This window comes from Pseudoliparis swirei, chromosome 10 (assembly GCF_029220125.1).
Source record: "Pseudoliparis swirei isolate HS2019 ecotype Mariana Trench chromosome 10, NWPU_hadal_v1, whole genome shotgun sequence".
Taxonomy (NCBI): Eukaryota; Metazoa; Chordata; class Actinopteri; order Perciformes; family Liparidae; genus Pseudoliparis; species Pseudoliparis swirei.
Genome location: NC_079397.1, coordinates 8,828,878 through 8,851,881, shown reverse-complemented (window position 1 = coordinate 8,851,881; position 23,004 = coordinate 8,828,878). Strand labels below are relative to the sequence as shown.

The 23,004-nt window shown below is 41.3% G+C and overlaps 2 protein-coding genes and 1 long non-coding RNA gene across 3 annotated transcripts in view; 1 reads left to right on the top strand and 2 right to left on the bottom strand.

Annotated features, from left to right (window-relative positions):
- Nucleotides 1-724: 724 nt before the first annotated feature.
- LOC130200727 (oocyte zinc finger protein XlCOF22-like) lies at nt 725-8,664 on the bottom strand. The gene is made up of 3 exons (XM_056425227.1): nt 8,454-8,664; nt 7,484-7,981; nt 725-1,916 (listed from the first exon to the last, which is right to left on the bottom strand). Exons 1-3 carry the CDS (start codon nt 8,623-8,625, stop codon nt 982-984), a joined length of 1,605 nt encoding a protein of 534 aa, XP_056281202.1. The 5' UTR covers nt 8,626-8,664; the 3' UTR covers nt 725-981.
- On the top strand, nt 2,867-4,377 carry LOC130200728 (uncharacterized). Its single transcript, XR_008833066.1, has 2 exons — nt 2,867-3,170; nt 3,774-4,377. It is a non-coding gene; the product is annotated as an uncharacterized LOC130200728 (long non-coding RNA).
- A 1,769-nt stretch (nt 8,665-10,433) lies between the features above and the next one.
- The window catches only part of tmem178bb (transmembrane protein 178Bb), a 29,552-nt gene continuing 16,981 nt past the window's right edge, over nt 10,434-23,004 (bottom strand). The window contains exons 4-6 of the mRNA XM_056425333.1: nt 19,062-19,175; nt 14,186-14,323; nt 10,434-13,267 (exon numbers count right to left, since the gene is read on the bottom strand). Coding sequence (XP_056281308.1) covers nt 13,017-13,267; nt 14,186-14,323; nt 19,062-19,175 — 503 coding nt within the window. The 3' untranslated portion in view covers nt 10,434-13,016. The remainder of the gene's footprint in view (nt 13,268-14,185; nt 14,324-19,061; nt 19,176-23,004) is intronic.

The following is a 23,004-nucleotide window of genomic DNA, read 5'->3' as shown; positions in this document are numbered from 1 at the left end:
GACTGGCGGCCTGTCCAGGGTGTCCCCTGCCTTCACCCTATGTCAGCTGGGATCGGCTCCAGCGCCCCGCGACCCTAATGAGGATGAAGCGGTATTGATAATGGATGGATTCATTTGAATATAAAGCGTTTTTTATATACACCTTTTACATGCGCTCAACAGCATCCATCTTCTTTCTTTAAGATCTTGGTTGGTTTCATTCAAAACAAACATGCTACTATTGTCTTTCATCTAAGGCCGGTGCAGGTGTTTGGGTGTCTGCCAGACAATGCAGGCATTAGCTGCATTTAAAGTTGATCCCGCAGCATTATTAAGCAGTTAACCCGTTAAAATTCGAAAAGAAACACCATCAAAGAGTTCATTTATACTTCACATTTCTGCTAAGGCTAAGCATGACAAATATATGATTTCCAATGACACACCAACTCTTTCAATACAATTATTGGTTTTCCTCATAAAATCTGGTGTTATGACGCAGCGAAGTTGCAGTGGAACATTATTTTGTCTTAATTTCTTGTTGCATCAGGATTTTTCCCGTGACGTGAAACTGGACATCTTCAACCATGAAGAGTTGAAAAACTCGTCCAATCTGATGAGTTATCAGAGGGAGTGGTGAGCCAGGTCAGACTGCTGACCAAGTCCAAAATATCCATTTCATGACTTGTGCGTGTGTAATTGAAATAATGATCGCTAATGACATGAGACATTATCCACCTCAATAAAACACAGTACAATCCATTTTATTGTCATGCATTTATAAAGGAAAAAAAACAGTCTTTGGTTTCTTTAGAACATCAACTACCAGCTCTTACATGTTTGGTGGTGTCCGAAAAGTTCTGTTCTCATGGCAAATACCTGTTTTCATAATTAACATGTAGTGGATGTTGACAAAGAATAACGGTGGTATTTTGTTGTATGTATGATCTTATAAGCCTCGTCAATGGAATAGCCTCAAAGTATGTTTTCCCACAGGTCTCATAGTCACGGCTTCTCCCCAGAGTGGGCTCTTCTCATGTGAACCAACAAGGCTGAATTACGTCGGAAATCTTTTTCACATGTTTTGCAAGAAAATGGCTTCTCACCTGTGTGTGTTCTCATGTGGACCGTCAAATTACTACTTTTTCCAAAATTCCTCGAACATGTTTTGCAAGAAAATGGCTTCTCACCTGTGTGTGTTCTCATGTGGCTTTTCAAGTGATAACTATATTGAAAATCCTTTCCACATGTTTTGCAAGAAAATGGCTTCTCACCTGTGTGTGTTCTCATGTGGACCGTCAAATGACTACTTTTTCCAAAACTCCTCGAACATGTTTTGCAAGAAAATGGCTTCTCACCTGTGTGTGTTCTCATGTGGACCCTCAAGCTAGCACTAAGTCCAAAACTCTTTCCACATGTTTTGCAAGAAAATGGCTTCTCACCTGTGTGTGTTCTCAGGTGTGTAGACAAAGCTGACCTGCACTTGAATGTTTTTCCACAAGTATCACATTGGAAAAGTGCTTTCCCGATTTGAGTATCATTGGGAATCTTGAACAAGTTCTCATCGTCACAGTGACTTCTATTTTTGGGATCTATTTTCTTTGGTTCTGGCTCTGGATTTCTGGTTGATTCAGAGTCTTCATGCTCACTTCCTTTACGATCTGGGCTCTCAGCTACGAGCTGGTGGTCAGTTGTGGGTTCTGGCTCACTGTGGTCCGTTTCCTCATGAGTAGGAGTCAACATGAAGGTCTCCTTCTCCTGCTTCAGCTCAAGCTGCTTTCCCTCCGGACTGGTGCAGAGTTCCTCTTGTTCCTTTTTGGTCTGTGGAGGCGCTGGGTCCTCTTGGTCCAGACTGGAGCTCCTCTCCTGAATACAGAGCTGCTGCTCAGAGAGAACCTCTTCTTCCTCCTCATCCTTACAGACATGTTGCTCTGGGAGCTCTGGAGGGAGAGAGAACAAAAGGAAATAGGTAATAATCTTATGATAAAAATGAAATTACAACAAGTGAAACCAAGCATTCACCACACCGGCTATCCTGACAGTGGACGAGGACAAGATGGTAAAATTGTGTGAACCCAGGGGAGAAAACCAACATCAGTATTGGATCAAATATTTTAACTTGTTCAATCTTCTTCTCCCTCACAATGGAGAGTTGCTTAATGTGCAATAGAATATCAAGAGTAAGCACAATGTTACTTCGTATAACGTTATATTCTAAAGAAATTATTAAATAAAAGTTGAAAGGAATATATCGTATTCCATGGACGGCAAGTGTACCGTGGAAGGTAGGTTATTTATTCTCTGCCTGCTTCACCTCATTGTACCAACCTGTTCTCATTTGCTGTCGACCATCTGCATGAATCCACGTGACTGCAGCAATAATGAAAAGGATGAGCTATATTTCACACACCTGTTCTGCGTAGCTTTATTTCAGGTTTCCAAACGATGTCCAGCAGTCTGCGCTGACGGTCGACCTCTTCCTGGTACTCGAAGATAGTTTTTTCAAAAACTCCGAATATTTCTTCCGCAGCAGCAGTCAGCCGCTCGTGGACAAAGTTTCTCATGTTCTCAACTGACGACATTATTATTTTACCTCCGCGAAGATGACTAACGTGACATCTTTCCCCCGCTAACTCCGTTAACTTCCGCTGGGTGTCACACTGTCAAGTTCCGACGTTGGATACGAGTTGTTATTTTGGTTCCGCCTTTTTAATATATTTTTTCTCTCCTCTCTACGTCAACTGATGTTTGAGTTATTTCAAAGACAATCATTTAACATAAAAAATACAACTTTAGCCGGTAGATAAAAGTAACAAGGACCCTGTAAACAATTATCAGCAAGAGAGCAAATGAAGAAAAACACCCTCATGAGTAGGAGTCAACGGCTGTGTCTACTACCGCGCACTTGAGCACTTCGAGCACTGACTTTCAGTGCTCGAAGTGCTCGAAGTGCGCCACACTGACAAAACCAGCAAAATGCAGTGCACTGAAAGTACCCGGATGGTGCACTGCAAACGGGCCAAAAATGTAGTGTAAAACGATGGACACTACTCGCACTAAGCGGCCGCCATCTTGGTGACGTAGCGGAAGAGGAGGAGCCCTTTCGCCAGCTTTTCATTTTATTTCTAAAACAATGGCGGACGAGATGGCTACGGTAGAACAAGTGGTAGACCACGGAGCGACAGACCGTACATGTAAGTATCAGCGGTAATTAAACAAGTATCAGCGGTAATTAAACATTTACTGGTATTAAAATGTACTACTAACATGCCATTCTCAGATTAAAGCCAGCGACATGAGTATTTGGTGGAGTTAACGATGTTTATGATGTATACCGACAGTTAGCATACCTAGGTAGCATTAGATGCCATTGGATCTGCATGGCAGTTATGATAAGCTAGCCAGTCCGACGAAGGTGCACTTTTATCGGACACTTTTCGCTTGACGAGCGGGGGCAGGTGGCGGGCTCCAGCGGCAAGTCCGACGACAGATGGCTATGTCAGTCATCGGACAGTGTTAAACAACGTTAACCAATCGAAATAGCAATTTTAATTATGGATTAACAATGGATATGCTCAGTTTAATAACGGGTTAACATGACACCGTGAACGTTTGGCCACACGCCGCCCGATAATTAATACCGTTTACGATAGCTATCTAAGCTTGTCCTTCTAGAAATAATTGTAGCTTTCAATCATCGTTGTGTTTTTTTAATGTCGAGTATGTATTAATTTAAATGTAATCGTGGTTTGGGACATAGCACTGAATGGCTATCCTATTTCTGTTTCCTGCCCCAGAGACGTTTCCTGGAGGTGCTGGTGCTGGTCCTCTGCTGCCCTCCCGACATCTGCATCTGGCTCCAATGACCTCTGGCACAAACCTCACATCCACCTCCAGGGCCTTTAAGAAGATGGACCGCCATCGCGTCTTCAGTATCCCAAAGGACCTCTGCACAACACACCTCGCCTTTGACAGGCAGGAGTTGTAGCTTGGAGGTGGACAGGCTGCCTGAAGGGGGTCATGAGGCAGATGGGTTGGGACAGGCAGGGGTAGCCACCATCCCCAAGGATACAGTATCCTGGTGGAGGGGATGACTGCTCATAGAAGATGGGGCTGTTATTCAGGACCCTGGCATAATGCACTGAGCCTGGGTAGCCCACACACACATCTATGAATTTGCACTTATAATCACAGATGGCCTGCAGCTGGATGGAATGAAAAAGCTTCCTGTTAAAATAGCAGGCAGCATCCTCCGCTGGGGGCTTCACTCTAACGTGGCAGCCATAAATAGCCCCCACCACTCTGCTGAAGGCTGCCGACCCAGCTAGACGGGCGAAGCGCAGGGAAGGGAAGATTATATTAATATGCAAGTCATTTTATCAATAAAATGTTGTCATTGAGGTTTTGTAGTCTTTTATTGCGTTTTCTGATTTATATTAGAATTGATGCATGTTTGTAACAATAATTAATATGCCTGTGTGTTCAATTGCTAATTGATTCCTGTATCAGGGTAAACTTCACTACAACAGAGATGTGTATAAAAGTACAGTCAGTCAAAGTAGGCCTATTACTGTGTGAATTCAAGCAGATGATGACTATCATTTCAGTGGATAATTCTTAAAACTAATTGAATCTAGGGACAAACATGTACAGATTTGTCATGTTTAATTTCCATATGGTGTGTATGTGGATTGCAAAGAAGAAGGCTACTTCTGACAAAGATAATTGAGAATTTAGCATACCTAGCGAGGAGAATTTAATTGCAACTACTACATGAAGCTATGCTGTGAAGGTAAGGCAAAATCACAATTAAATTTACATATACCATCTCGACTTCAGCCAGAAGGCGGAGGCTCCTGCCGCGATTGTGGAGGTATCGCAGTTTCCACATGGGGTGGAGAAAGGGGTAAACAAGGGACAACAAGAGGGCAAGAAGTGCATTCATTTGGTCACTTTAAGGGTTAGGGTATCGCAAGCAGATTTGCATACGTCACTCCCGGCTTAATTTCGCGGGTGCCGTGAACAGATTTGCGTCCGTCACTTCCGCCAAGTGGTGAACGGTTAAGTGTTCCATTTGAGACAGCACTTCATCAGCGACGCAGTGCACTGCAATGCAGTGCACTGAAATGTAGTGCACTGCATTGCAGTGTACTTCGTGAAGTGTGCGGTAGTAGACACAGCCAACATGTCTCAGTCTCCTGCTTCAGTTCAAGCTGCTCTCCCTCCTGGCTGGTGCAGAGTTCCTCCTGTTCCTCTTTAATCTGTGGAGGCTCTGGGTCCGTTTGGTCCAGACTGAAGCTCCTCTGCTGAATACAGAGCTGCTGCTCACAGAGAACCTCCTCAAATGCCATGTGTCTCATTCAGGCCATCAATGCAGCACCCTATGGAGTCGTTGGTGTACTTGTCTTCTCAGACCCTTTGGACATCAACGATGGTCTCATGTCGGACAGCAATGAGACGTTATTGTTTTACCTCCGCGAAGACTACTAACGTTACATCGTGTCCCCGCTAACTCCGTTGCTTACTTCCGCTGGGTGTCACACTGTCAAGTTCCGACATTAGAAACGAGTTTTTTTTCTTTCCCTTCCGCCTCTTCACATTTTTTTCTCCTTTCTACGTCAGCTGATATCTTCGAGTTATTTCAAAGAAAAAGATTTAAGATAGAACATAAAAAAACATTTTTTGTAATGCTGGAGGAACCCTGTAGCAATGACCCTCTGTAATCGTACACAATTGCTTTCAGCCAAAGAGCTGTTGGAGGAAAACACCCTCATGAGTAGGAGTCAACATGAAGGTCTCAGTCTCCTGCTTCAAGTCAAGCTGCTCTTCCTCCTGACTGGTGCAGAGTCCCTCCTGTTCCTCTTTAATCTGTGGAGGCTCTGGGTCCTCTTGGTCCAGACTAGAGCTCCTTCTCCTGATTACATCACTGGGATCAGTCCTATTCCAAATCAACTAATAGTTTTCTGTTCTCATAATAAACATGTATATGGTGTTGACAAAGAACAATGGTGGTATTGTTTTTCTGTCTGGGAATGAGGACAGCAGAAGGGCACTGCAGAGCTATTATAGCAGAATGATGCAATTCAATATGGCAATCAGGAATTTGATATGCAAGTCTTCACAGCAACAAGAGATGAAAGAAAAAAGTCAATGGTATGGGTCTACAAATACAACAGTATGCTGAGGTGGAGCGATTTAATTGTTTACAAGGTTCACAGTGATGCATAGTTTAACAAGAAAACAGATTGAAGGCACTATATCAATTTTCGTTTGTAAAAATCTTAATCAGCAAACTAACTATAGCTGTTAAATAAAAGGGAGTGGCTTAAAAAATCCAACATTTGCCTGTAAAACATAGTAAAGTAGAAATATAAAAGTACAAATATACCTCAAATGTATTTAAATTTTTTAAGCTCAAGATTCTATGTGTGGAATTTAAATGAAATCTTAGCCATCTGAGGACAGCGTTGTACAATATTACAGTATTTGAGTTCATGCAGTTACATTCCAGCACAGCTTGTTCAACATGAGGATGCCCCACTGATCAAACCATCAGCTACGGTATTAAGTCATAAATTAACAATAAACAGTCTGTGAGCTCCAACATTAAAACAACTCTTGTATGGTATAACTTAACAGTTCTTCACTATGACTACTTTTTCTCTTCATGTCAGTGAGACACATGTGCAGCCTTGATGAACATAATATACTTAAAGCTTTAGACCTCAGCATGAATCTGGTATTCATCACCTCACATCACTTTATCATCAGAATACATACAAGAGGAAAGAAAAATAACTGCATTTTGCTGCCCACTTCCCTTCCAGCACTGATTCTTACTTTTCATTCACTTTTCTTCACTATTGCTCCGGCTGATTCTTTGACAGCACCGTGTTGCACACCACCTACAATTTGTTTGTGGGCCACTTTTAAAATCCAAAACAACGATAATTGTTTCAAGTTTATAAAATTACAAACTACATGGACATGTTTAATGAGGTAGACAGAAAACAGAAGTTGTCTAATGTCAACATTACTGACTCACCGATACAAAGAGAGGGTTTCTTTCTTCATTTTGCAAACACAAGGCTACGTGTCTGTATGTGATCTTATGAGCCTCGTCAACAGAGTAGCCTCAAATGATGTTTTCTTGCAGTTACGGCTTCTACCCAGAGTGGGCTCTCCACATGTGAACCAACAAGTCATCATTACGTCCAAAATCTTTTCCATATGTTTTGAAAGAAAATGGCTTCTCACCTGTGTGTCGTCATGTGGTTTTTCAAGTGATAACGATATCGAAAATCCATTTCACATATTTTGCAAGAAAATGGCTTCTCACCTGTGTGTGTTCTCATGTGGGCCGTCAAATGACTACTTTTTCCAAAATTCCTCGAACATGTTTTGCAAGAAAATGGCTTCTCACCTGTGTGTGTTCTCATGTGGACCCTCAAGCTACCACTACGCCCAAAACTCTTTCCACATGTTTTGCAAGAAAATGGCTTCTCACCTGTGTGGGTTCTCAGGTGTGTAGACAAACCTGACCTGCACTTGAATGTTTTTCCACAAGTATCACATTGGAAAAGTGCTTTCCCGATTTGAGTATCATTGGGAATCTTTAACAAGTTCTCATCGTCACAGTGACTTCTATTTTTGGGATCTATTTTCTTTGGTTCTGGCTCTGGATTTCTGGTTGATTCAGAGTCTTCATGCTCACTTCCTTTACGATCTGGGCTCTCAGCTACGAGCTGGTGGTCAGTTGTGGGTTCTGGCTCACTGTGGTCCGTTTCCTCATGAGTAGGAGTCAACATGAAGGTCTCCTTCTCCTGCTTCAGCTCAAGCTGCTTTCCCTGCGGACTGGTGCAGAGTTCCTCTTGTTCCTTTTTGGTCTGTGGAGGCGCTGGGTCCTCTTGGTCCAGACTGGAGCTCCTCTCCTGAATACAGAGCTGCTGCTCAGAGAGAACCTCTTCTTCCTCCTCATCCTTACAGACATGTTGCTCTGGGAGCTCTGGAGGGAGAGAGAACAAAAGGAAATAGGTAATAATCTTATGATAAAAATGAAATTACAACAAGTGAAACCAAGCATTCACCACACCGGCTATCCTGACAGTGGACGAGGACAAGATGGTAAAATTGTGTGAACCCAGGGGAGAAAACCAACATCAGTATTGGATCAAATATTTTAACTTGTTCAATCTTCTTCTCCCTCACAATGGAGAGTTGCTTAATGTGCAATAGAATATCAAGAGAAAGCACAATGTTACTTCTTATAACGTTATATTCTAAATACATAATTAAATAAAACAGTTGAAAGGAATATATCGTATTCCATGGACGGCAAGTGTACCGTGGAAGGTAGGTTATATATTCTCTGCCTGCTTCACCTCATTGTACCAACCTGTTCTCATTTGCTGTCGACCATCTGCATGAATCCACGTGACTGCAGCAATAATTAAAAGGATGAGCTATATTTCACACACCTGTTCTGCGTAGCTTTATTTCAGGTTTCCAAACGATGTCCAGCAGTCTGCGCTGACGGTCGACCTCTTCCTGGTACTCGAAGATAGTTTTTTCAAAAACTCCGAATATTTCTTCCGCAGCCGCAGTCAGCCGCTCGTGGACAAAGTTTCTCATGTTCTCAACTGACGACATTGTTGTTTTACCTCGGCGAAGACTACTAACCAGGGTTGCCAGGTCAGTGTGACAAAACCAGCCCAATGGCCAAATAAAACCAGCCCAAAAACCAGCCCAATATCAGAACTCAAAATATGCGCGTGCCAAACCATATACACTGCTTTTAAAGTCCAACAGCATTGCTATCATTGCCAAATGTATTGTAATATCTACAAAGTAACACCAAATGTTTATTATGCCAGCATTAAAAGCAGTTTACGGTAGGATTTGGGTATAAATAAATTATTTCATTTAAAATATGGCTTTTTATTTAAAGATATTCATTTAATTTGCATGCAAAATAGGTCTACCCGAACCAGCGGACAAAAAATTCAACACGCGGCAACACTTCAAAAGTAGCCCAATTCCGCGGGAAAACCGCGGACCTGGTTTTGTCACACAGACCTGGCAACCCTGCCGCCCCTCCTCAGCAGTGTTGCCAGGTCTGTGTGACAAAACCAGCCCAATGGCCAATAAAACCAGCCCAAAAACCAGCCCAATATCAGAACTCAAAATATGCCCGTGCCAAACCATATACACTGCTTTTAAAGTCCAACAGCATTGCTATCATTGCCAAATGTATTGTAATATCTACAAAGTAACACCAAATGTTTAGTATGGCAGCATTAAAAACAGTTTTCCCGAAACAGTTATTTCACCTAGGTCCTAAAATGGCCTTGTGTAATTAGATACAGTATATTATCATAAATAAAATGTGTGTATGTGCTGATCTGGAGTCAGTTTGGTAGGATTTGGGTATAAATAAATTATTTCGTTTAAAATATGGATTTTTATTTAAAGATATTCATGTAATTTGCATGCAAAATAGATCAACCCAAACCAGCGGACAAAAAATTCAACCCGCGGCAACACTTCAAAAGTAGCCCAATTCCGCGGGAAAACCGCGGAACTGGCAACACTGAGGGGCGGGGCCAGGTCCGCGAGCAGGAAGTGAAACTTAAGAAACTTTACACAGAACCAGGCGCAGACGGCCCTCGTGTATCGTTCATCTGGTCACATGACATCTATTGTTCATCTGATCACATGACATCTATTGTTCATCTGGTCACATGATATCTATTGTTCATCTGTACGCATGACATATTCTTCTGTCCATCCTGGAGAGGGATCCTCCTCTGTTGCTCTCCTGGAGATGTCTTACCTTTTTCCCCATAAAGGTTTTTTTTCTATTTCTTGAGAGTTTTTCCCGATGTGAGGTCAAAGGTCAGGGATGTTGTGTGTGTGTGTGTGTGTGTGTGTGTACAGATTATAAAGCCCATCGAGACACATTCATAATTTGTGATATTGGGCTCTACAAGATATACTGAATTGAAAAAATTAACTATGGCCACATTCACCAATAAAACTTTAAAGAGACAAACCTGAAATGCTTTCAGTGTCGGCCGATTAACTCGATCTCGTTGAGGAGGCAGCAATAATGACATGATAATAAGAGCTAATGATACCGTCATACTAATGATACCGTCATACTTTAAATAACAAGAATCCCTTGTCTTTTTTTGCTAATTTGCTAAGTAGGCTGACAGCATTGAGTGTGAAGATGAAATATAAATGTTTCCGGTATTAAGTGGCGCATAATAAAGCTCTTTATTCATATCAAGAGATCTCAGCATCTCAAGGTACATGTCGATGTTCATAAAGGGAAATGTTCTTTTCCATTCCTAGGGGGATACTGTTTCTATTTTTGGTTAGCCGTTGATCTTTCAATGCAAACAATTTATTTATTCTTCTTTCTGACTCCACCAACATTCACCACGACCTGTAGCTTCAGTAAACACACCAATGAGATTTATTTTGTTGGTATTTTACATTCAACAGTTGAAACATTTTCTTTTTCCCCCTCCTATTTTATTTAGTCAACAGACACATTACTTATGGTTAAAGGTTGATGGATCACTTTTTATGATCGCTTTTATGAGTTCTGACAATTTGATCTTGGCTGACGAAAAAAATGTCTCTCTTTCAAATCATTATTGACGGTTGATTCTCTCATTCTTCAGCTCCACGAGGCTGCTGCTGCTTCTCGCTGTTTGTCAGTCACGTCGTTGAAGATAAAACAAATATACAAATAAAATGTCATTTAGAAAAATAAAAAAATGACAACACTGCATTTTTAAATCAAAATATCGAGAATGTAATAGAAAAGAGCCTCAAACAGTTGAGCTTTTTTTAAACAAATCATTGGTTCATATTTCCTTTTCACTGAATCATCCCCATTAAATCCTCTTTTCAACCTAAAACCAGACTTTAAAATTCTCCTTATACAATTGAAAGAAAATCATGGACTTCAAGTTTGATGATAATGCCAACTTGCGTTTAACTATTACACAGCACTGTAGCACAGCGGTCAGACACACACATTTCACCTTTCACCCTTTGTATATTGTGATGCTCATCTTTATCTCAGGCTTTAGAACTGTTGAGATTATGTTATTATATGTGTTGGCATTGCAGTTCTGTTTATCCTGACAGATCCTCCTCTGTTGCTTCTGAAGGTTTCTTCACTTTTTCTCCCGCTGTTAAAAAGTTTTTTGGGAGAGGTCAGTGGTTCCTGAAGCAATGTGAGGTCAAAGGTCAGGGATCTTATGTGTGCAGATTGTAAAGCCCTCTGGGGGGAGTTTGTCATTTGTGATTTTGGGCTATACAAAATAAACTGAATTTAATTTAATATATACTCAGTTTATTACCTGTCACTTATGCTCTCGTCTGTTTGAAGGCTCAGAGGAATGAATGAAACACGCATGGATAGAACAGAATTATCCCCAGATAATGAGAAATTGAAGTTCTGATTATCAGTTGTCGCTAGATAACAATAAAATTATTAAAACCACTGAATTAGGCGACATCCACATCGATGCGCTTTTGTTTGAGGCTTTTTCAGCATTATTTTTTATAAATGATCTCGGTCCACATATCAACCTTTTCGTATTTCATTATGATCATCTCCCCTACTGTGAATAGGGATATTTAATCCCATGCTCATGTGTGTTTTGACTTATGATTGGTGTCTGAAGCCTTGAGAATTGAGCACTTAACTCTAGTTCTTCAGTCGATGCACATTGAGACTGTGAAGCTTCGTTCACACCAAAAGCGTTGCAAATTGTTCTCGCGAGTAGATCCCATAAGCAAAGTTAACGTACAGACGCGACTGGTTACGAATGACGCACATTTTCATCGAGTAGCCTGTTTGATGCAAATTTTCGCCGAGTTGCGAATATTCGCTGTTGGTCAGTGTTGAGACGCTCCGCCGTTGGTGAATCTAACTGCTGCTCTAATGGGGCTGGAGGTCCTCAACAAGAATAAAGCAGAACTAGTGGTTATTTCTTCTGTGCTGGATGAAGGAAATGATAACTGTTTCCACGGAGTAAAGACACAGAAATAAGCCCCGCCCCTCATGCGAGTAAACTCACACTCGTAAAGCGTTGAGAATATTCGCAATACGCTTTTGGTGTGAACGCGGCTTGAGTTGACCTCTTTTTAACCCTTGACTTACCCCTTGATTATGTACTCTCAGAGAATGCAGCCCCTGCCAGGTCTCGGCTGTTGGTGAACACACACACACACACACACACAGACGCACACACACCTCTATGACTAGAAGGGGAAGAAATGGAACACACACTTTGCCCTGAACGTACACTTGGTTGACATTTCTTTCACCACATGACGGTTTCAGTAAAAAGGAAAATACACTTTGAATGAAAGAGGAACGCATGTATCAAATCTTAAATGGCAGATGGGATCATCAGACCAAAATGTAAATGGCCCAACATAAAAGTTCCCGTTTGTCCCTTCTGTGAAGGTCCTGGATCTCCTCACCTCTCCATGTCCTACCCCTAAAGCTGGATAACTGAAAGTTAGCAGATGGCCACAGAACCTGACCCCAGACCAGACACGGTTTCACATCAGGTCCATTCCCTCGTGAATGATCCCACAGAAGGCTCAGAGGAACCACGTTTCCCTCCATCACTGCTGAGTTCTCCTCATTGAGTTCTCCAAAATGCCAGTGAACCATGTAATGGAAGCAATTCCCAGTCTGAACACCGTTGTCCATCTCCAATGTCTTCCAGTGACTTCTCTTGAAGTATTACCTCCAAACTTTCTCTGGACATGGTCTATTTCCTCATCTGCTCCGCAACAATAAAACAAACAGAACTTCACATTTTTTGATCATATTTCTTTTTTTCAAGATACCAGATCATCATCATCTCACACACACACACACACAAATAAAAAAGAGAAATCCGTGTCCCGGAGAGACTTTGAGATGAGCGGACGGATGGAAACAAGGAACATCTTTTTCTTTTTCTTTATCACTCTCGTTGGTTTTCAGTCGGTCGGCTTCAGCTTCAGCAGACGGTGCCGTTCTCCTGTCGGGACTTGGGACAGGTGGACTGGGCTACCGGCTGGACGGAGGGAGCCAGGGTGCAGAAGAAGCCCGCGATGAGCGTGAGGCCGAGTCCTCCCCAGGCGCAGAACATGGACCAGCCGTAGCCGTGGCCGATGTCGTCCGTCAGGCCGTAGAGGTCACGGGGGTAACGTGACAGCTCGAAGTTGATGCCGGCAACACAGGTGCAGAGCGAGATGATGCAGAAGGTTCCTACAGAGACACAACGAGATGACGAAGGAGTGAAATACATAAAAACCTGTCAATGAAATCTAAATCTGACACATTCTATGATGACCAGGGTTCATACACATGTTGACCAATAGATTTCCAGGACTTTAAACCAAATTTTCATGAACAAACATTTTGTGAAATCTCGGTGCATGAAGTAATACCTCCAAACATGAAAAAATGAGAAAATGTCGTATTTAAACTAACAATGAGAATTCCAAAGCTTACAGTATGACCTTAAAAGATACAAATTAATGAGAGACAATAGTTTGAATAAAAATAATAAATATTTATATAAATGTTTATTCTTTTGAATCAAACTGCATAAATTAACATGTGAATATATCACATTTCAATGACTTTTCCAAACATTTTGAGATTACATTTTATTAAAGGACTTTTCCAGGCATGGAAATGGCCATTTTAAAATTCCATGACTTTTCCAGGTTTTCCATGACTCTACGAACCCTGAATGTGTCTCTATGCATCTTCTCCCCCTGGGTGATCTTTGAATGATTTAGGATCCATTATCAAAACTCTAACTATGGGCCAGCAGTTCAAAAGGAGAACACGTCGTTTCAATAATCCACGTTACTTTACTTTGCACTGTGTCTTGTAGAAGCAGTTGGAGATGCAGCTCTAAATTTGGCCTCATTTTGGGAGCGTTGTTACGCTGTAGGCTGCTTTGCCCTGATGTAGCCACTGCAGACTGACCTAGAATATTTATTGTGCCTTTATTGCAACACAATTTACTTTTTAATTGCCTGTTCATTATCGTAACTTTAGGGCACGGCGCTAATCTATCGCACATTATAATCCAGTGTGCAGTTGTTTCCTGCCAAGCCAAAGATGTGCAGCACACAGCATAACAGTGTGTGTGTGTATGTGTGTGTGACTCACCTCCCATAAGGAAGAGGAGGCCGGCAACATACTGCATGAGTCCGCGGTCCCAGCAGCAGCCGAGCACGCCGATGATCCAGCCGAACAGGATGATGGCCACCGCCATGCCCATGAAACCTGCCGTCATACGCCTCAAGTCTGAGGGAACACAAAAAGTCAACACTGAAAACAGGATGCTGCAGCTTTGAAGACAGAACATGACACACACGGCTCTACACACTTCCAGCTGAAACACATCAGCATGCATTGTGATCCTGTAAAAACTCCAACGCACACAAAACCAACTACACACATCCAGCTGTCCTTAAAATCACAATTAATGACTAATTGTAAACTGATCAGTGGCAGCTCGCCAATAGAGGGCCCCGGGGCCTGGCCCCACCCACCTTGAACCACAAAAAATGATATTCACTATATTTACAAACTGACAATATTTGTGTTTTGGAGGTATTAAATATATACCCAGGAATATTTGTAAAATAACATACCTGCACAAAATATATGCTTTTCCTGCACTTCCTCTGTTATAATATATATATATATATATATATATATATGTGTGTGTGATTCATATTATAAAATATTAATATTGTATAGATATATGGTATTTATATGTCATAATATAATGAATATTATTATATGATATATATTAATATACTGAATTGTATGTCGGAATACATTTAAATATTTAACAACAAAGTTTGATACTTTTTTTGCATTGAATCATACTTGGATGTTTACTGAAAATTATTGGATGGCCAACAGTAATCTACTGTGGGTAAATACATTGCCTCATACAACCCAATACACTCTCAATGTCTCTGATGACATTACTGGACATTGAACATAACTGATCTGCAGAGTTATGCAGTGAGTCCACAGGGAACTGAGTCAGAGACTACTTCAATGTATCGTTACTGACATCTTAACTCGGCTCTACGTGTACAGTTCTATAGATCTGGTCCACCTGGCAGAGACAGAAAGCAACAGAAGTGCGTAAATAAGGCTCTGAAGCTGGTAGATGATGAAGACGACTACTGGCTGCAGAGTGGGGCTGAAATATGAAGAGCAGGAAGAGAAAGAGCTCCAAGCCCTTCTGCAAGTAGACGACAACGTCATGGGTGAGCAGCTTTGGTTGGGGGAGGATGGGGGAGGTGAGAAGGAAGCTGACGCTGCGCTTAAGAGAAAGGTCAAAACATGTTGGCCTGGGAGCACGCATACAGCAACACAAGGCTTATCCTTCTCTCATGTGGAGACGAATTATGCAACATTCTCATATAAGCGAATGAAACCAAATTTGTGTTTGAGAAATTCACGTGAAGCTGTGTTGTGTCTCTATTATTAGAAACGGAGGAAACGAGAATTGTAGCCATCTGTAGACAAGCTTAACAATAGCACCTCATATTTGACCTAAAATCTTTGTGTATCGATGTATGTGTAAAAACAGTGAGCCGAGCCCGGCCCCTCGACAGAGGAAACCCATCTCCTTACCCAAAAGAAGAAACTCATCTCCTTACCCTATGTCTAAGGCTGAGCCCTACAGAGGAAACCCATCTCCTTACCATATCTCTAAGGCTGAGCCCTGCAGAGGAAACTCATCTCCTTACCATATCTCTAAGGCTGAGCCCTACAGAGGAAACTCATCTCCTTACCCTGCCTCTAAGGCTGAGCCCTACAGAGGAAACTCATCTCCTTACCATATCTCTAAGGCTGAGCCCTACAGAGGAAACTCATCTCCTTACCCTATGTCTAAGGCTGAGCCCTACGGAGGAAACTCATCTCCTTACCCTACCTCTAAGGCTGAGCCCTACAGAGGAAACTCATCTCCTTACCCTGCCTCTAAGGCTGAGCCCTACAGAGGAAACTCATCTCCTTACCCTATGTCTAAGGCTGAGCCCTACATAGGAAACTCATCACCCTACCCTATCTCTAAGGCTGAGTCCGGCCACCCTACGGATGAAACTCATCTCCTTACCCTATCTCTAAGGCTGAGCCCTACAGAGGAAACTCATCTCCTTACCCTATCTCTAAGGCTGAGACAGACAGATTCAGAGGCTGAGATTAATCACCAAAATAGTCACTTTAATAGAAAGTAAATATACTATCTATTATATGGAGGGAGAGAGGAGCGCAGTTCCTTTGGGTAGCTAACGTTGACCTAATTATACAGTAAACTAGGAGAACAGCAGTGCACTGGGGAATCGTATGTAGCAGTTGGTCGTAGTAAGCTAAGCTCTCTCTCTCTCTTCTTCTTTTTTCTGTCAGGGTAAATTACTCGAGGATTTTCTGAGTTGGTGGATACAGAATCTGTAATGTGACTCAATGGATTAACGGTTAGACTGACTTCATGGAAGATGAATGTGTAGATTCATCTTCTGCTGCAATGGCAAGACATACCCACAGCTTTACTATTTTTAGTAGAAAGTGAAGAAACAGTGAGTATGGTATTATCCTGTATAGGTGGAAATAATCACTGTACCACACATTATGTTCATGCAACCTGACTAGAACAGAAGTTGTACACCATTAAAACATTGTCCAGTGTTTTCATAAGACCACTTCCTGCTGTACCAAACCAATCCGGGACCCCATTGGTTATCAGTCTGACTGTTAGCCTGTGGGGGTAACGGGCTATTGCAGGGGTCAGCAACCTTTCCTACCCAAAGAGCCATTTGGCCATATTTTACAACAACAAAAAAGTGTCCGGACCCGCAAAAGCTATTCGATATCACAGCGTATAAAGTTTTATATATATATATATATATAGTCATATTATATAAACAAAAACTATAGTTTGTTGTATTTATGAAATTATGGAACCAGAATAAAGACAATTGTTGACATTGTATTGCTATTTGCTGAACTCCCCACCCTCCCACTGCTTCGCTTTTAGACTTTTACACTCGTATGTCAAATGCTGGTAAAAACTCGGTCTGACTCATACAATACAGATGTAAAGTTTTTTATAGTTCTTAATTTATTAATTATATGTCTTCTAAATGTTTTTTATTGTTGTTGTTAACTGTTTGCACTTTATTACTTTATCACTTTATCACTTTCATTACTATTATTATTCCTCACTTTATGTTGCACAAGAGACAAACCCACTTTCGATCTTCTGTATGTTCAACAAATAGAAAATTTACAATAAAGATGACTTTGATTTTACCGGTTATAACAAAATCCAACTCTTATGAAGAGGAGGGAAAAAATACACTGGTCAATTAATCAGACATCTAAATAGGTCCAGCGACATCATAGGATGTGACGCACAATTTAGTGAAACAAATATTACATTTGTATTTGTATCAGTGACACAGTAATAGCTCAAACTCATATATATATATATTCATTTTTGTCAAAGCCTCATGGAGCCGCAACAGATGGGCTCAAGAGCGCAGGCCTCAAATGTCTGCGACACACCCAGATCAGGTTTGGAAATTTACATATATTTTAGGGGGAAATTTTTTCCCCCACTGACTGAAATCCAGGGCATTTTCAAAAAATTGGGGGTACTTTTTGAAACTTGAAAAATAATATTTAACCTTTGTTAAAATTATAAATATACTTATTTAGGCTTACAGTATATGAGCAATTGTCATATAAATGGCAATAATAAGACTATTAGGCAATAATAAGACTATTAGGCAGCAGTCAGATTCAAAGTGTTTTCTTAGATTTTTTGACCAAAAAACAAACAGAAAACATAAATCAGACAATCATATTCAATGTTGTTCTTATTTTCTTTGTGGTTATTCATTGTTATTAAATTTTTTGAACAAATATTTGCATTAATAACTTATTTCTTTGTTTTTTTAAAATTCTAAATTATATTTATTGACTTTTTGTGTGTGTACCTATAACTAGTACAGGCAATACAGATAAGACACACACAAGACACAACAAAAACAAAACACTATTACATTATTGAAATGATGGGGGCATTTTGTTGCCCTTCTCCTGTGATATCAGGAGCAACATTATATGTCTTCAAGGCAGTTTTGCCCTTGTGTTTTTCCGACGCTGATCCAGACCTACCTCTCTATTTACTTCCCTGTAGAGTTCATCAACATTGTGCAACACTAATGTTGTGGTTGTCTTGAGTTCACAGCTCTTCCCTCCGGACAGAAGCTTCGTATTGAGCGCTGATGAATCATTGGGCCCGTGGACAATGTTGGAAACAACTGATTTCCTCTCAACTGGAGTGTGTTTTATGTTTTGGGCGCGCACCGTCTAATGAGGTGCATCTTGGACCGCCAGCTATGTGATTCTGCAGCTCTGTGTATTAAGCTTAATTGTGCTTTCCATCAATCATTCATAACAAGCGGGGGCTGAATCCATACCATTGCATATGCCTTCAGATCCACGCTGCCATGTGCACGGGACACTGAGATAGTGTGCGAGTGTGTTTTCCGAGTAATGCTTGTCATGCCAATCAGCCCATTCACCATATCTCAAGATGAAGAAAAAAAAAATACTGATTGCTCCGCTAATTATTGTCACCATAATTGCCTGCTGCTTCGCATAACTCCTCTGACTTGATGTCAGAAAGCGAGAGAAGATGCAGACAACTTCATGAGGCTTGAACATCCCCCCTGACCCCCTCGTCCCATCCCTATCAATGTACAATGTGACATTAGTGTGATGACATCATGTAGACACTAGTGGACTGAGGATGTAGAGAACCAGCAGAGTGTTTGTGGTACCGGATGTTCAGCTCAGTGACTCTTGGTCCTCTTGAATAATTGCACGTGTCAACCTTTTCTCTCTGACAGTATGAGCACTTTTCAGAGATTGAACATGTAAAGTAGCTTAAAGCATTTCTGTAGACAACAACATGCCATGCTGTCACAGAAGAAAGAAAAGTTGAACTTACGGAGGGAGTGCCACTCATCCTGCTTTATTGTCTTGATGATGTTGAAGGAGAAGTTTTTGGTTAACGTAGCAGAGGAGTAGTGATACTTAATGTTGGAACATCTCGCAATGGAACCTGCAGAGAAAATAAATAAGGTGTTTTAAAAACACTTTGGAATAGAGAAAAACACGTTAGGAGAACATTATTCCATATTGTTTATTTGGAAAGGCTAACTTCTTCCCTTACACAATAGAAATATGCTGTTGTGTGAACACTTTCGACATCTAGTACATTTCTATGCTCTGACACAATAGCTGTCAGAAAAATGATGTTCTTCAAAAGTTATTAACTAATCAATCAAGGGAGTCATTCACTGTGTAATTACGTATGTCTCTGAGTCCCTGTGCCTTGTGATATGTGGGGTATTCTGAGATGTCTAAATGATAGTCAAAGTGATACTAATGGAAACAGGCTGAGCTGTGGAAACACTGAACCACAGCAGTGGAAACATTTTAGAAAACCTTTTTAATGGTCTTCTAAAAAGTCAGATGTTGTTGTGAACATTTAAAGCTTTAATTTGACCGGATTGCCCCCGTAAAGATAGATAGATAGATAGATAGATATATACTTTGTTAATCCCCAAGGGGAAATTTGTCGTGACAGTAGCAGCACCAATAAACCAAACACACAAGAATAAAAAACAAAACACAAAATATAAGAAACAGGGATGAAAGATATAGAAGTATACAAAGTAAAATAAAAGTAAAATACAAAACAAAATATATATGTACATATACAATTCAATTCAGTTTATTTGTATAGCCCAATTTCACAAATTACAAATTTGTCTCGGAGTGCTTTACAATCTGTACACATAGACATCCCTGCCCCAAAACCTCACATCGGACCAGGAAAAACTCCCAAATAACCCTTCAGGGGGAAAAAAAGGAAAGAAACCTGGAGGAGAGCAACAGAGGAGGATCCCTCTCCTAGGATGGACAGATGCAATAGATGTAATGTGTACAGAAGGACAGATTTAGAGTTAAAATACATTCAATGAATATGACAGAGTGTATGAATAGTTCATAGTAGGCATATTCCACGATGGAGACCTCCACGATCCATCAGGCAGATGGCGGTGGGGAGGAGGAGGGCGGAGTCTCAACAGGACAGTGGCGTAGTCATGAGCAGGAATTCCACGACCCAGACGATCCATCAGGCAGATAGATTTATGCCGCCTCATAGGGTCCGATGACCCCATGAGACGAAAGTCAAAAGGACTTCCGGGAGAAAGCAGAGTTAGTAACGTGTGATTGAGAGATGAAAATTCATCCTTAAGGAGAGAAAAAAAGAGGAGATAGGTACTCAGTGCATCCTAAAACGTCCGCCGGCAGCTATAAGCCTATAGCAGCATATCAAGGGGCTGGACCAGGGCAAACCTGATTCAGCCCTAACTATAAGCTCTGTCAAAGAGGAAGGTCTTAAGTCTACTCTTAAACGAGGTGACTGTGTCTGCCTCCCGGACTGAAATTGGAAGCTGGTTCCATAAAAGAGGAGCTTGATAACCAAAGGCTCTGGCTCCCATTCTACTTTTTAAGACTCTAGGAACTACAAGTAGTCCCGCATTTAGTGAGCGTAGCTCTAGTGGGGCAATATGGTACGACAAGCTCCTTAAGATATGATGGAGCATCACCAATCAAGGCTTTGTAGGTTAAGAGAAGAATTTTAAAAGTGATTCTTGATTTTACTGGGAGCCAGTGCAGAGCAGCTAGTGCAGGAGTGATGTGATCTCTTTCTTAGTTTTAGTGAGAACACGAGCTGCAGCATTCTGGATCAACTGAGGGACCTAAGAGATTTATTAGAGCAGCCTGCTAATAAGGAGTTGCAGTAATCCAGTCTCAAGTAACGAACGTGAACCAATTTTTCTGCATCTTTTGAGACAAGATGTGCCTGATTTTGAAATATTACGTAGATGAAAGAATGCAGTCCTTGAGATTTGCTTTACGTGGGAGTTAAAGGACAAGTCCCGATCAAAGATAACGCCAAGATTCTTTACAGTGGTGTTGGATGCCAGGGCAATGCCGTCTACAGAATCCACATCACCAGATAATTGATCTCTGAGGTGCTCAGGGCCGATTAAAATTACTTCGGTTTTGTCTGAGTTTAACATCAAGAAGTTGCAGGTCATCCATGTTTTTATGTCTTTAAGACATGCTTGAATTTTACAGAGTTGGTTGCTCTCCTCTGGTTTTATCGATAAATATAGTTGAGTGTCATCTGCATAACAATGAAAGTTTATGGAGTGTTTCCTGATAATATTGCCCAAAGGAAGCATGTATAAGGTAAATAAAATTGGTCCAAGCACAGAACCTTGTGGAACTCCGTGATTAACGTTGGTGGTTATCGAGGTCATCGCTTACAAATACAAACTGAGATCGATCTGATAAATAGGATTTAAACCAAATTAGTGCCGTGCCTGAAATGCCAATCGACTGCTCCAGTCTCTGTAACAGGATGTCATGGTCAATGGTGTCGAATGCAGCACTACGGTCTAACAAGACCAGGACAGAGAGGAGTCCTTTATCTGCTGCCATTAAGAGGTCATTTGTAATTTTCACCAGTGCCGTCTCGGTGCTGTGGTGTTTTCTAAATCCTGATTGAAATTTCTCAAATAAACTATTATGATGTAGAAAGTCGCACAACTGATTTGCGACCACTTTCTCAAGGATCTTGGAGAGGAAGGGAGGTTAGAGATCGGTCTGTAGTTAGCCAATACCTCTGGATCCAGAGTGGGCTTCTTCAGGAGAGGTTTAATAACAGCCACCTTGAAGGAGTGTGGTACGTGGCCTGTTAGCAGAGACACATTGATAATATCTAATAGAGAGCCGCCAATTAAAGGCAAAACGTCTTTAAGCAGCCTCGCGGGATGGGGTCCAAGAGACAGGTAGACGTGTTCAAGTAGAAACCGTTGAAAATAATTGGTCACGGTTGATAGGAGAAAATCCTCCAAATATACACCAGGGCATACAGCGGTTTCCAAGGCCATTCCACTTGAGGACAGATTGGCACTGGTTATGGGCAAGAGATTATTAATCTTGTCCCTAATAGTTAAAATCTTTTCATTAAAGAAGTTCATAAAGTCATTACCACTAAGGTTTATAGGAATGCTCGGCCCACAGAGCTGTGACTCTCTGTCAGCCTGGCTACAGTGCTGAAGAGAAACCTGGGGTTGTTTTTATTTTTCTATTATTGATGAGTAATAGGCTGCTCTGGCATTACGGAGGGCCTTCTTATAAGTTTTAAGACTATCTCGCCAAACTAAGCGGGATTCTTCGAGATTAGTTGAACGCCATATGCTCAAGCTGACGCTTGCTTCAGTTTCCGGGTCTGAGGGTAATACCATGGTGCAAGCCTCCTCTTCCACAATGTCTTCTACTTCAGAGGGCTATCGAGTCCAGTGTCATTCTCAGAGAGCCTATGGCACTGTCAACAAGATGATCAATCTGGGACGGACTAAAGTTAGACCAGGAGTCCTCTGTTATATTGAGACGTGGTATCGAATCAAATACAGAAGGAATCGCTTTAAATTTAGCTACAGCACTATCAGTTAGACATCTAGTGTAGAAACTTTTGACTAACGGAGTACACCCGTAGTATAAATTGAAAAGTTATGAGGTTGTGGTCTGACAGAAGAGGATTCTGTGGGAAGACGCTCAAATGCTCAATGTCAACGCCATAAGTAAGAACAAGATCAAGCGTGTGGCCAAAGCTGTGAGTGGGTTTCTGTACACTCTGACAGAAGCCAATCGAGTCCAACAAGGAGATGAATGCAGCACTAAGGCAATCATTATCAACATCCACATGGATATTATAATCTCCAACAATAATAACTTTATCGGTTTTAAGAACCAAACTTGCTATAAATTCTGAGAATTCAGATATAAACTCTGAATATGGACCTGGT